Below are 17791 nucleotides of genomic sequence, written 5' to 3'. Positions count from 1 at the left end.
TGGTTAGCTGAGTTCCCAAATCTATTTGTAATATAGTCCAGGTGACAGAAGTCTGCAGCTGCTCTGTGATACTTCTGCTGCCTTCCTCTCTGCAGCCATTACCAAATCAGTAGCTGCCATTTCCAGACTCCCCACCCCAAGCCCAAATCAAATCCACCCAAAAGTGGACTTTCCTGCTTCTACCATACTTGCCCAGACCAGTCATGAGGTAAGAGTAGGCATTGTGAATAGCAGCCATCATCCCGCTCTCCTTCCCCACCCTCCATTTCAGCAGGAACCATGAAACAGGTCTTATAAAAAGAAAAAAAATTACAATTCTGGAGGTGACCTAGTTGGAAGTCTGAAATTCCATGTTATGAAACAACTAGAGGCCGGCCCTCTGATCCTTTCTCTGGATGTGCTGAATTCAGCAGGGTGGAAGTGCTAAAACCAGGAGGAGCAATGAAGTCAGTGTTGAGAAAAATACGCAGCTGAGAAGCCAAGTGGCAGACCGGGACACTGCTCTGATTGAGGATAATATATGTTACACTGTACCCACTCCGTCAAGCACAATAAATCTCCTTTTTCTTAAAAGGCAATAATGTTGGGAGATTACTTCTGGTTCCAGCTGACATAAAGAGAGTCACTCTACGCTGTCGTCTAAGATGAGGAGATGCGTGTTTTCTTTTAAATAGAGGCCTCTCAAACAGCCAAGAGCCTGAACACCCTCTCAAATCCATTTTCACTCCTCCATTTTCATTGCCTCACTCATGAATAATGTAATATTCTAGCTAGCTTTCTTGCCTCTTCTCTCTACAATCTTACAAGCCATCCCATATTCAGATGCCAGATTAAACTTCCTAAACCTCATCAGCAACCATATTACTTCACTGCTCCTATTTTCCCCAGTTTATTATGAATCCTCTGCTTTTAAGATTCTTCAGTGGCTCTCCACTGAATATAGGTTAAAATTCAAGCTCCTAAACTTGGCAGACAAGACCATCCATCTCGTCCATCTTCCCCACACCCTCACACTCACCCAACATTCCAGTCAACCTGTACAACTTGAGTTGCTCAAGTTCAGTGGGAAATAACAAGCCCACACCCTATCATACATACACCAACCTTGTAGTTCCACCACACAGACAGTATTTTCCCAAACTGCAATCTTTGCATGCGTCGCTCCCTCTGCCAAGAAATGTCTTTCCCAGTTCTCCTTTTTGAAACATTCCAACATCCCCTTGAGATCTCATTTCAATTGTTTACCTACTTTTGAAAATCAACTGCTCTGATCCTTTATCCTGAGCTACTATGTCTCAAAAGCACCCTGTAGGCCAGGCACGGTGGATCACACCTGTAATCCCAGCACTTTGGGAGGCCGAGGTGGGTGGATCACTTGAGGTCAGGAGTTCTAGAGCACCCTCACCAATGTGGTGAAACCCTCATCTCTACTAAAAAAAAAAATACAAAAATTAGCTAGGTATGGTGGCACGTGCCTGTAGTCCCAGCTACTCAGGAGGCTGAGGCAGGATAATCACTTGAACTCAGGAGGCAGAGGTTTCAGTGAGCCGAGATGGCGCCACTGCATTCCTACCTGGGTGACAGGGCGAGATTCTGTCTCAAAAGAAAAAAAACAAAAAACAAAACACCCAATACATAATTCATCACACCATGCACCACAAAGAACATGACTGTAAATTGGATTTAGTGTGTCATCAAGTCTAGGACCAAATAACATCACTGGCTCCAAGATGTCTAGTAAACCTTCTAAAATGAGTATCTCGAAGCTAAAGCAAAGATCTCAGTAATGAGCTGATTTTTCCTGCTGGACCTGATAATGCCCTCTATATTCCCTGATACAGATTCTGCCTATTATATAAGCTTTGTCCAGAATATATTTTGGAGCTAGGCAGAAGGTAATCATATTGCACATTCATTCACTCATTTACTCACTCATCAAATATTTATTGAATGTCTACAATGACTATAATAAAATGAACAAAGCAAACACTGTCCCTATCCTCAAGAAGTTTTCGTTCTAGCAAAGAAGACACTGAACAACCATAATTATAAATTAATAATTACAAACGCTGTAAGTGATGTGAAGGGGATGTACAGACTACTAAACCCAATGATCAGTCCAATTTTGTAAGAACTATCAGCACAATCGGACACAACTGATCACTCCTTGTATTAGTCTGTTCTCGTATTACTATAAAGAAATACCGAGGCTGGGCACGGTGGCTCACATCTGTAATCCCAGCACTTTGGGAGGCCTAGGTGGGTGGATCACCTGAGGTCAGGAGTTCAAGACCAGACTGATCAACATGGTGAAACCCCATCTCTACTAATAATACAAAAAAATTAGCCGGGTGTGGTGGCGCACGCCTGTAATCCCAGTTACTCAGGAGGCTGAGGCAGGAGAATCGCTTGAACCTGGGAGGCAGAGGTTGCAGTGAGCTGAGATCGCGCCACTGCACTCCAGTCCAGCCTGGGCAACAGAGCAAGACTCCGTCTCAAAAAAAAAAAAAAAGAAAGAAAAGAAATACCTGAGACTGGGTAATTTATAAAAGAGGTTTAACTGGCTCACAGTTCTGCATGCTGTACAAGCATGGCTCCAACGTCACTTGGCTTCTGGGGAGGCCTTGGGGAGCTTGTATTCACGGTGGAAGGTGAAGAGGCAGCAGGCATGTCACATGGCAAAAACAGGAACAAGAGAGCGAGGGGGTGTGCTACACACTTTTAAAAACCAGATGAGAACTCACTCACTATGGTGAGGGCAGTACCAAGGAGGATGGTGCTAAACCTAGTTCATGAGAAAGCTGCCCCCATGATCCAGTCACCTCCCACCAGACCCCACCTCCAACACTGGGGATGACATTTTGACATGAGATTTGGGTGGAGACAACATCCAAACTGTATCACTCCCCACACTCCTTCTTCAGTCAGCTTTCATCTCCTCTAGGTTTCTTCCTACCTTACTCTCTCCTGTGTGGGTCTTCCTCTTCTTCCCAACCTTTCAATGTTGAAATGGGCAATGGTCCTTTCTCTTGTACTCACTGCCTAGATGGTATCATGTAGTTTTGTAGCTTTTTATACCTTCTATATGCTGAGAACCCACAGATTTTTATCTCCAGCCTGGACCGCTCTCCTGACCCCCATTCACAAGCCCTGCTGCCTAATGACTGTCCCCACTTGGATGTTCAAACGCAACACCCCACACTGAATTCCTAAGTTTGCCCTCCATCTGCTCTATCTGCAGCTTTCTCCATCTCAGTTCCTGGCGACTCCACTGTTCTAGTAACTCAAGCCAGAAATCTGTATTTTTTTTAATCTTTTTTTTTTTTTTTTTGAGTTGGAGTCTCACTCTGTCGCCTAGGCTGGAGTGCACTGGCGTGATCTTGGCTCACTGTAACCTCCACCTCCCGGGTTCAAGCAATTCTCCTGCCTCAGCCTCCCGAGTGGATGGGACTACAGGCACATGTCACCACCCCAGGCTAATTTTTTGTATTTTTAGTAGAGATGGGGTTTCACCACGTTGGCTAGGCTGGTCTCGAACTCTTGACTTCAGGTGATTCACCCACCTGGGCCTCCCCAAAGTGCTGGGATTACAGCCGGGAGCCACCGCACCTGGCTATCTTCCAGAAATCTTGGAGTCACCCTTGACTCTTTCTCTCACATCCCAAAGGCAATCCATCAGCAGATACTGTTGGTTCTACCTTGAAAATATATCAGAATCTGGCCACTCTCCACCACCTTTACTGCTGTCATCCTGATCACAGCCACCAAAATCTGTGCCTCAGTTCCTGCAATAGCCTCCTAACTGTTCCCTCCTTTGCCCCTCAAGAATCTAGGCTCATCAGAACAGCCAGAGAGGTTTTTTTAAACATTGAGGTTTGATCAGGTCCCTTCTCTGCTTGAAAACCTGAAACAGCTCCTCATTTCACCCAGAGTAATCTAAGACCAAGTCTTGGCAAGGGCCTAAAACATCTGACCCCCGTTTCCTTATGGACATCATCTCATTTTCTACTCCTCTTCCCTCACTCTGGCGACACTGGTCTTCTCCCTGCTCTTGCATCATGCGAGCCATACTAGTCCACAGGACCTATCCACTGCTGCTTCCTCTGCCTTGCATGTTTTCCCTCAGATAACCTTTGGCTAACCGTATTACCCCCAAGACTAATGGTATGCTCAAATGTCAAAGTCTATGCTCAAATGTCACCTTCTCAGAAAGGCCAAACCTACCTTCCCTGGTGGTCTGACAGTTAGGACTTGGCACTCTCAGAAAGGCCAAACATCTCTTTTCTTTCCTTTTTTTTTTTTTTTTTTTGAGATAGGGTTTAACTCTGTTGCCCAGGCTGGAGTGCAGTGGTACGATCACGGCTCACTGCAGCCTTGAACTCCTAAGGCTCAGGTGATCCTCCTGCCTCAGCCCCCTGAGTAGTTGGGACGACAGGCGCACACCACCACACCCTGCTACTTTTTGTAGAGACGGAGTTCTGCCATGTTGCTCATACTGGTCTCGAACTCCTGGGCTCCAGTGATGGGCCTGCTTCAGCCTCCCAAAGTGTTGGGATTACAAGCAGGAGCCAACGCTCCTGGCCTAATGCCAAACCTTCCTACTCTATTTTAAATTGCCACCTTCCTTCCTCAATGGCTGAGACTCCAATCCCCCTTCCTTTGTTCTATTTTTCATAGCATATTACCTTCTAGCATACTATATACTTTGCCATTGATCATGTTGTCTATTATATCTCTCCCAATTAGATAAGTTCCATAAGGACAGAGATTGTTACCTCTTTTGTTCTCTGATGTTATCTTCAGCAAACAGAGCACAGCTTGGCACAAAATAAGTGTCCGATGAATGTTTATTGTATGAATAAAATTTAAAATTCTTAAGAGTCAAAGAAGGCTTTTTCTGACTTTGTTACTCCAGGATCCCAAAGACCTACAGGTTAGGGAAGTAGAGGAAAGGGCAGGGGGGAGGACAAAGTACAAATGGTGGTAACAAACTCTTAAATCTCCCACGCTAAATGGTAAACTCCTTGAAGGTAAGGATTGTGTCACATTCATCTTAGTACCCATGTTGCCTTGCACTGAGTAGCTAGTTAATAAATGATCTGTCAAATGCATAACAAGTGAATAATGCAGAGAACTGTGCCTGGTATGTAAAAATGAATGTTTGGAAAATGAATGAATGTAAAGTGAGAAGTCAGCTGGGCACAGTGGCTCATGCCTGTTATCCCCGCACTTTTGGAGGCTAAGGCAGGCAGATCTCCTAAGGTCAGGAGTTCAAGATCAGCCTGGCCAACATGGTGAAACCCCATCCCTACTAAAAATACAAAAATTAGCTGGGCATGGTGGTGTGCGCCTGAAATCCCAGCTACTTGGGAGGCTGTGGCCTGAGAATTGCTTGAACCCGGGAGGCAGAGGTTGCAGTGAGCCAAGATCGCACCACTGCACTCCAGCCTGGGCAATGGAGCGAGACTGTCTCAAAAATTAAAACAGAGAAGTGACAAGTAACATAAGGGAGGTACAAAGAGGGAAAATAACGTGTTAGAACTTTGTTACCTCAGAGACCTCCCTTTCTAACTTCCTAACTCTCTGTATCAACTTTAATGACAACAATGATGTGAGGGAGGGTGATTGAGAAAGGGTGAGAAAAGGCAAAGAAGTTGAAAAAGAGAGGCACCATAAAGTGTGAGCTTTTAAGTTTTTTGGCTGTGACCATGATAAGTAACATTTTCATATATGAAACAAAAGCTTATGAAACAATACTGACCCTTCCTCCATGCCCTCTACTATTTTCTATTCGATTCCACTAGAAATAAAACAAAACAACAACAAAACAACTCTGGCTGCTACTTACTAAATCAATTTCACAATCCACTAAATTGATTTCATGCCTCACCAATGAGTCTTGACATATAGTTTTGAGAAATATTGAAGAAGTGCCTTTTTCACTCTCATCTTTTTCCCCACTGCAAAAAACAACACTCTTCAGAAAATCTTAAAAGAATTGTCTGCTACAGAAACATAAAGGAAACAAAGAAGCAATAAAACATGGTTTTGGTCCCACAGTGGGGACCAGGGAAGAAAGGAGTCTTGGTCAAATTGCAGAAGAAAGGAATTTAAACAAACTGATTCCTGGACTACTTAGAAGAAAAAGAAAGATGGTGATTGGAAAGCTGGCTGCAACCGTCAAATATTCCTAAGAGTTACCTCAGCAGCATGCCCCAGTACTCGGTAAATTCTCACCCATAGTCCCTTGTTTCCCATCGTCTACACCACAGGCCATAGAATCTTCAGTACTGCTTGGAGCTGGGGAACTCCCTTTACCCAGTATGTAGCAGATAGGAAGCAACAATGAAAAGAAATCCTTCATTTGTTCCTAAACTAGAACTCTGGATATGTTTCACACAGCTACATGCGGCAGTTCGGTTCAAGAGTACCACCAGGGCTGTAATAATACTTTGCATAAATGCTGGATTAAATATGCTTTTAAAACCTAACTTCTACCAACCTAGACATACACTAGGTAAAAAGGCCAAAGAAGTATCCCCAGTACCCATGTCTGCTGTGTGATAACCGTCCAATCAATAGTTGTTGGATGATGAATGAATAAATAAAATAATGCCAGAAGAAAGAAGAATGGGAATAAACCATATACTAATATAAGGGTCCTTACAGGATACAGAAAGATGTTAAATGATACGACTGGGAGAATCAAGAAAATCTGGAATGACAGAAATCCTATAAGATAAACGACCTGGTTTTTCAAGAAATAAGTGGCAAGAAAAAAAATGAGTGTAACTTCTTTAGATTAAAAACACTTGAGATTTATCAAACAAATGCAATGTATGGAACAATTTAGATCCTGATGTAAATAAACCAATTGCAAAGAAAACATTTATAAGACACTTGAGGGAATTTGAACACTGACTAGATATTAGATGATATTAAGGTACGTTTGTTAGCTATGATAATAATTTTGTCTTTTTAAAGAGCCCTAATCATTTAAAAATACATATTGAAGTATGTACAGATGAAATGATACTATGATTGAGATCTGCTTAAAAATAATGTGGTGAGGGCCGGGCGCAGTGGCTCACGCCTGTAATCCCAGCACTTTGGGAGGCCGAGGCGGGTGGATCACTTGAGGTCAGGAGTTCGAGACCAGCCTGGCCAACATGGCAAAACACCCTCTCTACTGAAGATACAAAAATTAGACGGGCACAGCGGTGGGCGCCTATAATCCCAGCTACTCGGGAGGCTGGGGCAGGAGAATCGCTTAAACCTGGGAGGTGGAGGCTGCAGTGGGCCAAGATGGCGCCACTGCACTCCAGCCTGGGTGACAGAGTGAGACTCTGTCTCGAAAAAACCATTAATTAATTAATTAGTAATATAATAATCATCTGGTGAGGTTAGAAGTGGGGTTAAAGGGAGATGGAGGTGTGAGGGCTGGTAAAACTAGATTGGTCATGTGGTGAAATCGCTGAAGCAGAATAGTACATGATGTACTACTCTCCCTACTTGTATACATGTTTGTACATATGTTTGACTTTTTTCATAATTAAAAGTTTGAAAAATATGCAACAAAGGGCTTTAGAGGTTATTTATAATACCTAATTTTATATAAGGGGAAACTAGGTACAGACAGCTACTGCAGCTCACACAGCTAAGAATATGTGCAATATAGAAACAGAATTATTTTATTTTTATTTTTTCGAGGGACTAGTTCTTCATTTCATAAAGACACTTATCAATATTCAGTATCAAAACTGCTGCACTATTGATTTTTCTTTCTCCCAATCGGCCCCAAAGAGACCACATCAAAGGCTAGTACATTTTAAACCAATAAGCTGCAGGATGTACACCTAACAGACCTCATAGAAACCTTGCCAGGGCAAGGAGCGGTGGCTCATGCCTATAATCCCAGAACTTTGGGAGACCAAGGTGGGTGGATCACCTGAGGTCAGGAGTTCGAGACTAGCCTGGCCGAAATGGCGAAACCCCGTCTCTACTAAAAATACAAAAATTAGCCAGGCATAGTGAAAGGCGCCTGAAGTCCCAGCTACTTGGGAGACTGAGGCATGAGAATCGCCGGAACCCGGGAGACGGAGGTTGCAGTGAGCTGAGATCATGCTGCTGCACTCCAGCCTGGGCAACAGAGCAAGACTCCGTCTCAAAAAAAAAAAAGAAGCCTTACCTGAAAGTGGGGATTGGGTAGGGAAAGAAACTTTAAAAGAAGAGCAAACTGCCAGCCCACAGACTACAGAGGCTACCACAGCCAGATAGGGGTGGCCAGGGTGCCACAAACCCAAAGAAGCAAAGAGAAACTGAATGATTTTAAATACTAATGTGACGTTTGGATATTTTATCAAAATTAGTTCTAGCAGGGCACAGTAGCTCACGCCTGTAATGCCAACAATTTGGGAGGCTGAGGTGCAAGGATTTCCTGAGCCCAGGAGTTCGAGACCAGCCTGGATAACATGGCAAGACCCCATCTCCACAAGAAAAAAAAAAAAATGAAAAACTAGCTGGGCATGGTGGTATGCGCCTGTGGTCCTAGCTATTTAGGAGGTTGAGGCAGGAAGATGGCTTGAGCCCAGGTCAAGGCTGCAGTGAGCTGTGATCATGCCACTGCACTCCAGCCTGGGTAACAGGGCAAGATCTTATCTCAAAATAAATAAATAAAAATCAGTTCTATCATTTCTTTACATGAACTATATTATATGGTTAATTGAGAATCTGGAATACAGAATAAGTGTGCTAATAAGAAAATTAAACAAAATGTGACACCGAGAATATGAAAGCTCAAAGGCTCTCACAGAAGAAAAGATACAGATGGAATTAATTTCCATAATTAATAGATTATGGAAATCTATTTGAACTTTACAATCAAGAGTCCACACATTTGAAGAGTATCTAGGTAGATTACTTCTCTGGTTGCATTATATTTATATGATGTATTTGCCCTAACAAAATTTGTAAACCACTAATAGCAGAAACAATGTTATTGCTTAATTCTCCAATAGTCCCAAGTTTGAGATATGACTAAAAAGTAATATTTCAATTTTAATAAGCATTTAAAAACTTACATGGAGATTTTATGGTAGTTCAGTATGAGTTACCAACTTACCAAGTCCACTTAGTAGATAGGAACATTACCCAAAAATTTCCAGCAAATCAAGTAAGACCTTAATGCTTTAACTGTCACATTTAATACCAACACAGCATTAAGTAGTAGAAAGGATGCAAGAACTGAAGTTAAAAAAAAGGGAAGAAACTGCATATACATAATGATGAAAAGAAAAGCATTCTCATTATTGACAAGAACACAACAAATATAGGTCCCATCACTGTTACTATTCAACATTGTTCTAAAAGGATTAGCTAATCTAATAAGAAATGGAAAAATAATTTAACATATAACAAAAAGGCAGAAACACAATTGTCACTTTTTGTGATAAGACTTTAAACCTAAAAAAATCTAGGAGAATATGCAGAAAACTTTTTAGTACTAACAGAGTTCAGTTTACTAGTATATTTGTTACAAAGATATATAGCTTTTATATTAATATATACTTTAACAAACTAGAAAATATATTGAAAACAACAAAATATAAAATATCTAGTAATATATTTAATTAAAAATGGATAGGACTAGTCTTCTGCTTCTGGAAATATGTTTTTTTTCACTGCTAGGGGCCAGCATCCCTAACACCACATTGTTCATGGATCAACTATATGATGACTTATATACTCTAAAGGGCTGTCTTATTACAATAAAACTATAAATAAGCAATAAACATTTTTTAAAAGCATTGCTGGGCTCTCAATATGTCAAGAGAAAACTACTGGTGAAGGCTAGAGAGGAGGAGAGAGGAGAGTGCAGTAAAGCAAGAAAAAAGAAACCAAGGATGTAAGAATTGGAATGTTATTATAGATTATATTATTACCTGCACAGAAAATCCAAGAGACTCTAGATAAATTATTAGACTCAACAAGAAAGTTTAGAAAGATAGCTGCCTATAATGTTTAAATGCAAAAACGTTTCTACACCCCAGCACCAAACAGAAAATATAATTTTTTTTTTTTTTTTTTTTTTTGAGATGGAGTCTCGCTCTGTCACCCAGGCTGGAGTGCAGTGGCACGATCTCAGGTCACTGCAAGCTCTGCCTCCTGGGTTCACACCATTCTCCTGCCTCAGCCTCCCAAGTAGCTGGGACTACAGGTACCCGCCACCACGCCCAGCTAATTTTTTTGTATTTTTAGTAGAGACAGGGTTTCACCATGTTAGCCAGGATGGTCTCAATCTCCTGACCTCGTGATCTACCCACCTCGGCCTCCCAAAGTGCTGGGATTACAGGCGTTAGCCACCGCGCCCGGCCTAATTTTTTTAAAAGATACCATCTAGGCCGGGTGTGGTGGCTCATGCCTGTAACCCCAGCACTTTGGGAGGCCAAGGCAGGAGGATCATCTGAGGTCAGGAGTTTGAGACCAGCCAGGCCAACATGGTGAAACCCCATCTCCACTAAAAATACAAAAATTAGCTGGGCGTAGTGGCGAGTGCCTGTAATCCCAGCCATTCAGGAGGCTGAGGCACAAGAATCACTTGAGCCTCAGAGGCAGAGGTTGCAGTGAGCTGATTGTGCCACTGCACCCCAGCCTGGGCGACACAGTGAGACTCTGTCTCTAAAAACAAACAACAACCAACAACAACAAAGATACCATCTAGAATTGTAGCTGCCTCAAAACAAGACGGTTAGAAAGCATTCCCTTCCCTAATCTTCCCACGCTTATATGAGTCCTTTAGAATTCAGTGACTTCTGGCCTGGTGTAGTGGCTCATGCCTGTAATCCCAGCACTTTGGGAGGCCAAAGCAGGTGGATCACCTGAGGTCAGGAGTTTGAGACCAGCCTGGCCAACATGGTGAAACTCCCTCTCTACTAAAAATACAAAAATTTGCTGGGCATGCTGGCGCACGCCTGTAATCCCAGCTACTCGGGAGGCAGAGGTTGCAGTGAGCCGAGATTGCGCCACTGCACTCCAGCCCAGGTGACAAGAACGAAACTCCATCTCAAAAAAACAGAAAAGAAAAGAATTCAATGACTTCCACATTTCCCTCTTCCCCAAATTCTAGGTTTTGAAAACAGTGTAGTGCTTTTGGCCAGAGACAATTATTAAACTTTTCTCTTATCCTATCTCTTCAATATAGAGAGTTGTTATTTGGTACCTGTATTTCATATTCCCAGTTATTCTATATAATCCATGTACATTTGACCATATATTAAATATACTACAGGTTTATTTGCTAGCCATTATTTTCTCTCCTCTTTTTTTCTGACTCCTGTCTTGAAAACTCTGTTCTGACAGATTTGCTGCTTGGCTAACAGCCCTTTCTACAGGACTCTTCTCAAGTGTGGTAGCATATCCACATATCTTCCCTTCATCTTGTCAATAAATAACTATCTTGGCTGAGTCCCTTTGTATCAGCAACATACAGATGTTATTCCACTGCCTTCTAGTTTCTGGCATTGAAGATAAAAGAGTCTGCCATCATTTTCCTTTGTAAGTAACATATATTCTGCCTGAAGGCTTGGAAGATTTTTTTATCCTTGAAACTCTGAGGTTCTCCCTGATGTCTTTCTCCCCTCATAAATTCAGCCTCAAATTTGATAAACCTTTTAGTCTAAATCCATATCGGTCTTTCTTCAGCTCAAGGGAATTGTTTCCTATTATTCGTTCAATTATTGTTTCTCCTCTGTTTGTTCTCTTTCCAGACCTCCTTCTGGGACTCCTGATATTTGCATGTGAAGTTCCCCGGATGTGTCCTCTAAGTCTCTCTCCATTTATTTCAGGGTGTTTTTGCTCTTCTGAGATATTTCTTGCACTAGAATATCCAAGCTGCTTACTCAGGTGTTACTCAACATCCAACCCTTCAACTATTATATACATATATATATATATTTTAAAAACACAATCTATTTTTAGTTCCAGAAAGCATTTTTCATATTATAATTCAATCTCTTATGTCAGGATTTTTGTTTTTAAATTGAGATATTTTCTGTTTCTTTAGCAGTTTTATTTCACTGAAAATTGCTATTCTGGGTGTTCTGTTTATTTTTTCTATGTCTGGATATTGGGTCCTCTTAGCTGTACTGCAATTTTTCTTTGTTTCCTAATAGCACTGTTCACCCTTATATAGTTCGTTTGTTTTTTGAGACTGTCTCACTCTGTCGCCCAGGATAGTTTAAATTGATGCCAGCTTTGCCAGCAGTAGTAAGTTATCATATCAGATATACCAGTCACTGAATCTATTTTGGGACTTGAAGAAGTCTCTGAGGTCTCCTCACTTCCACTCCTCAAGGATAGGAAATACTTATCTTGCCTGTTGAGTCACCCTGTTGAATCCTCAGATCTCCATGGTCAAAGCCCTTCTGAGTATCTGTTCTTTCTCAAGTTCTCTCACCTGGCCCCATTCCGTCCTCTAGCTCGGAAAGAACAGGCTTTCACAAGCTTCTCAAGTTCCTTCTCTTACAGAATCAAGTCTTACTCATTCCTTCCTAGTCCTACCTGCCCACCACCCTAGCAGCTGCTCCAATCAGGGGAAAGGGAGGGACAGCAGGGACATGAATTCCAGTAGTCATCTAGAAACCCCCTCTGCCGGCAAATTCAGTAAAAAAGATTCCAATCTGCCATCAGCAGAAATGTTTTCAAAAACGTAATGAGGCCAGCGCAGTGGCTCATGCCTGTAATCTCAGCACTTTGGGAGGCCGAGGAGGATATATCACTTGAGGCAAGAAGTTCAAGACCAGCCTGGCCAACATGGCAAAACTCCCTTTCTACTAAAAAAAACTACAAAATTTTTTGTTTAAATGTAATGAAGAATATGAAGACTTTCCAAAGGAATCCAAAAATATGCATTTACAAAGATCTGAGTGACTATTACGGGCAGAGCACTACCCTAGGAGCGGAAACACCAGTATTGATTCCTAAGGTGGTTCTTTGTAGAGGGGCCATGTTGATTTTCTGTTTAAATTCCAATGTGAGTATAATCAAGTTTCTGTTGAATTTTTGTTTGTTTTTTTGAGACAGGATCTCACTCTGTCCTGTCTCAAAAGGCTGCATTACAGTGGCATGATCACGGCTCACTACAGCCTTAATCTCCAGGGCTCAAGCAATCCTACAATCTTAGCCTCACGAGAAGCTGGGACCACAGGCATGCTCCACTGTGCCCAGGTAACTTAATTTTTTGTAGAGATGGGGTCTCACTATGTTGCCTAGGCTGGTCTTGAACTCCTGGGCTCAAGAGATCCTCCTGCCTCTGCTTCTCAAAGTGTTGGGATTACAGGCATGAGCCACTGCAACTGGCCTGTTAAATTTTTAAAGAGTGAAATGAAAAAGTGGTTCCCACTATGCATTCTCTTTTTTTGTTTGTTTGTTTGTTTTTTAACCCACTTCCTGTTCAGGGAAAAAAAAAAAGTACAGCTCGCTGCCAGTGCTCATTTAATTTTACATAAACACACACGTTGAGGCTGAAGCAAATCTGACTGATTTTCAATGTGAAAACATAAAAGTTATTGAGTTATTTCTAGACAGAACTTGTCTCTAACCCTAATGTAACAGAAATGTATATGATGTTACATTAGAATTAGAGACAAGAGGATTCTCGGGACAAATGGGAAGTGGGTTAATTGAGATAGGGTCTCACTCTGTCACCGAGGATGAAGTGCAACAGCATGACCACGGCTCACTGTAGCCTTGAACTCCTGGGCTTAAGTGATCCTCCCATCTCAGCTGAGGCTATAGGTGTACACCACTACACCTAGCTAGTTTTTTTTTTTTTTTAAGGGCCTCACTATGTTGCCCAGGCTGGTCTCAAACTCCTAGCCTCAAGTAATCCTCCCATCCAATCTCAGCCTCCCAAAGTGCTAGGATTACAGGAGTGAGGCACCACACCCAGTCCCTCTATGTACTCTTTATCATTAGACATACTTTTCTGGGATGTGATTGCCATTTACATATTTTGTTGCTGTTGTTGAGATAGGGTCTTGCTCTGTTGCCCAGGACGGAGTGCAGTGACCCAGTCTCGGCTCACTGCAACCTCTGCTTCCAAAGTTCAAGTGATTCTCATGCCTCAGCCTCCCAAGTAACTGGCTAATTTATCGCATTTTTAGTAGACACAGGGTTTTGCCATGCTGCCCAGGCTTGTCTCAAACTCCTGGCCTCAAGTGATCTGCCCACCCAGGCCTCCCAAACTGCTGGGATGGCGTGAGCCATCTGTAACCACAGCTGGCACCATTTACACTTAAGATGAAAAGAAGTTAAGGTTTTCATGGGCATTACCCACTAGTCCATGGAAAAATGTATAGTGAAATGTTATAGTCTCTTTTTCTTCCTTTAAGCTACTTTGATATAGAAGCAGAGGGTAAGAACCTATAAGAAAGACAGGCTTTCCTTTCTTCTCATTTTTGCTGGTTTTCCCTCATTTTTATATCTCTTATTGCCCAGCAAGGAAGCCATCAACTTCTGTTATATCATAACTGTAAATTTGCACACCAAGCCCAGGCATACATAGGTTCTTCTGTCATCTCACAGGGTTCCAGGTACTCTGTGAATTCAGAAGAATTCATGTGAAAGGAAAGATAATCCAGCTTTTTCTAAAGGAAAAAGACAAGGGCAGTAAGAATACAGAAATGTTAAAAAGCATTTGTTAGAATGTGTGAGGAGAAAACAAAAGTATGAGAATCTGCAGAATTTAGGAACATTCCAGAAACAAAGATGGAGAAACAGCAGCTTCTCCTGTTGGCCTTCAAAAGACTCTTAAAGTGCTCCAGTGGTCAATGTTCCTACAAAGGCTATTGGCTGAAGAGTCACTCATGTAGTCTAAGCCAAGGCCGGAAGATGATTGAAAAGGATCTTATGTTGTACAATAAAAAGTTGAACTTGTTTCTCAACAGATTGAAGTTAGTGTTAACAGTCTACATACTCTCACCCCATCATACCCGAGAGGCACCTCAAGGGTGTCAAGGACAGGCTGGGAATGGTGGCTCATGCTTGTAATCCCAGCACTTTTGGAGGCCGAGGTACACGGATCACTTGAGGTCAGGAGTTTGAGACCAGCCTGGCCAACATGGTGAAACCCTGTCTCTACTAAAAATACAAAAAATTAGCCAGGCATGGTGGTGTGCGCCTATAGTCCTAGCTGCTTGGGAGGCTGAGGCACAAGAACTGCTTGAACCTGGGAGGCAGAGGTTGCAGTGAGCTGAGATCACACCACTGCACTCCAGCCTGGGTGACAGAGCGAGATTCTGTCAAAAAAAAACCAATAATAAGTGTCAAGGACAATACATGAAAATCTAACAAATGAAGTTTTTAAAAATACATACCTGTTTTAGGCCATAATGCATTGACTGCAATTTCACCTTTAAATTCTTCTGCCATTCCAAGCACATACATAGACATACCATACTTAGCAATGGTATAAGCTGAAAGAACCACAAAAAATAATAATTTAATTATAAAAGAAATTAATTTGATTAACTTGTGAGTAGAAATAACTAATTTTTCTATTACTATTTTCTTCCTGATATATGTGTGCATGTATATATACATAAATATGCATATATATCTATATGTGTATATACATATACATGTGTATATATGTGTATATACATACAACACACCCACGCACACATATATATCAGGAAGAAAATAGTAATACACACATGTATATACACACACATACATATATATATATATATACACACACACACATACTCTTTTTTTTTTTTTTTTTTTTTTGAGTTGGAGTCTCACTCTTTCACCCAGGCTGGAGTGCAGTGGCGTGACCACGGCTCACTGCAAGCTCTGCCTCCCGGGTTCACGCCATTCTCCTGCCTCAGCCTCCCGAGTAGCTGCGACTACAGGCGCCTGCCACCGCGCCCGGCTAATTTTTTGTATTTTTAGTAGAGATGGGGTTTCACCGTGTTAGCCAGGATGGTCTCGATCTCCTGACCTCGTGATCTGCCCGTCTCGCCCTCCCAAAGTACTGGGCTGGAGAGCAGTGGTGTGATCACGACTCACTGCAGCCTGTACCTCCTGGGCTCAAGCAACCCTCCCACCTCAGCCTCACGAGTAGCTGGGACTATGGGTAATTTTTCAATTTTTTGTAGAGACAGGGTTTTGTCATGTTGCCCAGCCTGGTCTTGAACTCTTGGGCTCAAGCAATCCACCTGCCTTGGCCTCTCAAAGTGCTGGGATTACAAGTATGAGCCACCGTACCCAGCCTCCCTGATATATTTTTGAGAATTCTTTTCAATAATATAAAATATATAAAATATAACTTTTAAATGTACTATTTTCTAAAGAACAGGTTTTATAGAAGTGAACAGAGGTGAAATCGTTTTATATATTTCCCTCCTAATATTTGATTAAAATAAAAGTGACAGTAATAAACTTTCATTTTTCTTAACACTATGAGGGTAAATTACATTATTATCTCTTAATATGTTTCTTTTTTTGAGACACAGTTTCACTCTGTTGCCCAGGCTGGAGCACAGTGGTGCAATCTTGGCTCACTGCAAACTCCACCTCCCAGGTTCAAGTGATTCTTGTGTCTCAGCCTCCAAGTAGCTGGGATTACAGGTGTGTGCCACCATACCCAGCTAATTTTTGTATTTTTAGTAGAAATGGAGTTTCATTATGTTGGCCAGGCTGGTCTCAAACTACTGACCTCAAGTGATCTACCTGTCTCGGCTTCCCAAAGTGCTGGGATTACAGATGTGAGCCACCAGGCCTGGCTGCTTTTTTTTTTTTTTTTAAAGAATGAAAGTGTTTAAGGGAAACTACTGCTAGTAAAACAATTAAAAAAACGGCTGCAAATGTATTTAACCTAGTCAATTAAAGTGGAACTTCTTTCAGTTTTGCTCTGTGGGTTCCCATTCCAAGAGCCTTTCCAAATGTTAGTGAATTGTGCTGAAATAAAAACTGATGCAACTATTTTAAAGGAGGCACCTATACGTAAATCTTGTTGCTTAGCATATTTACCTTAAACCACTAGTTTGCTATGAAAGGTAATAGGGTTTTTTTGTCATTTTTTTTTTTTTAGAGTCAGGGTCTCACTGTGTCACCCAGGCGGGAGTGCAGTGCCATGATAATAGCTCACTGCAGCCTCAAACTCCTGGGCTCAAGCGATCCTCCCACCTCAGCCTCTCAAGTAGCTAGGACTACAGGTGCATACCTGGCTAAGAAAAATAAAGTATCTCATAGATAGTTTTTAACCAACTTTATAGATGAATAAATTACACACAGTAAAACACACTCATTGGGAAATGAAAGCGCTTTCTGAAATGGTAAAAATCTGTATCTTGATTTGGATGTTGGTTATACACATTTCTCAAAACTCATCAAACTGAACCATTAAGAGCTGTGCATTTTATTGACTGTAAATTATGCCTCAATTTTTTAAATTACAGATAAAAGATTAAGAATCTACTTTCCAAATGCCACTTAATGATTTGGCATAGAAAATTCAATGCTGAATGTTATGTGCAGATTGTGATTACATCAGACTTACACAGATTTAATTCAAAACAAATTAAGCACAAACCATCCCCTCACCCTACCACCTACCACAGTGCTGTTTGAACCAAACTGGATTTAGGTTCAGTGGTGGACTGATATTGAGGATATGAGCAACTTTACTCTTTTTCAAATAAGGAATACACGCTTTAGATCTGAAAGCAAAAGAAAATACAAGCCAAATTTAATAGCTTTCTAACAATTTCTCCACATTTTTTTTTTT

The 17791-nt window shown here is 41.6% G+C and overlaps 1 protein-coding gene across 1 annotated transcript in view; it reads right to left on the bottom strand.

Moving 5' to 3' along the window:
* Positions 1 to 17791, bottom strand: part of HSDL2 (hydroxysteroid dehydrogenase like 2) — a 92768-nt gene that overhangs the window by 39968 nt on the left and 35009 nt on the right. Inside the window, exon 6 of the mRNA XM_032164890.2 lies at positions 15375 to 15473. Coding sequence (XP_032020781.1) covers positions 15375 to 15473 — 99 coding nt within the window. The remainder of the gene's footprint in view (positions 1 to 15374; positions 15474 to 17791) is intronic.

The sequence above is a fragment of the Hylobates moloch genome, unplaced genomic scaffold (assembly GCF_009828535.3).
Source record: "Hylobates moloch isolate HMO894 unplaced genomic scaffold, HMol_V3 SCAFFOLD_10, whole genome shotgun sequence".
In the NCBI taxonomy this organism is placed as follows: Eukaryota; Metazoa; Chordata; class Mammalia; order Primates; family Hylobatidae; genus Hylobates; species Hylobates moloch.
Note: the sequence above shows the minus strand (reverse complement) of the source record. Positions and strands in the feature narration are given on the sequence as shown.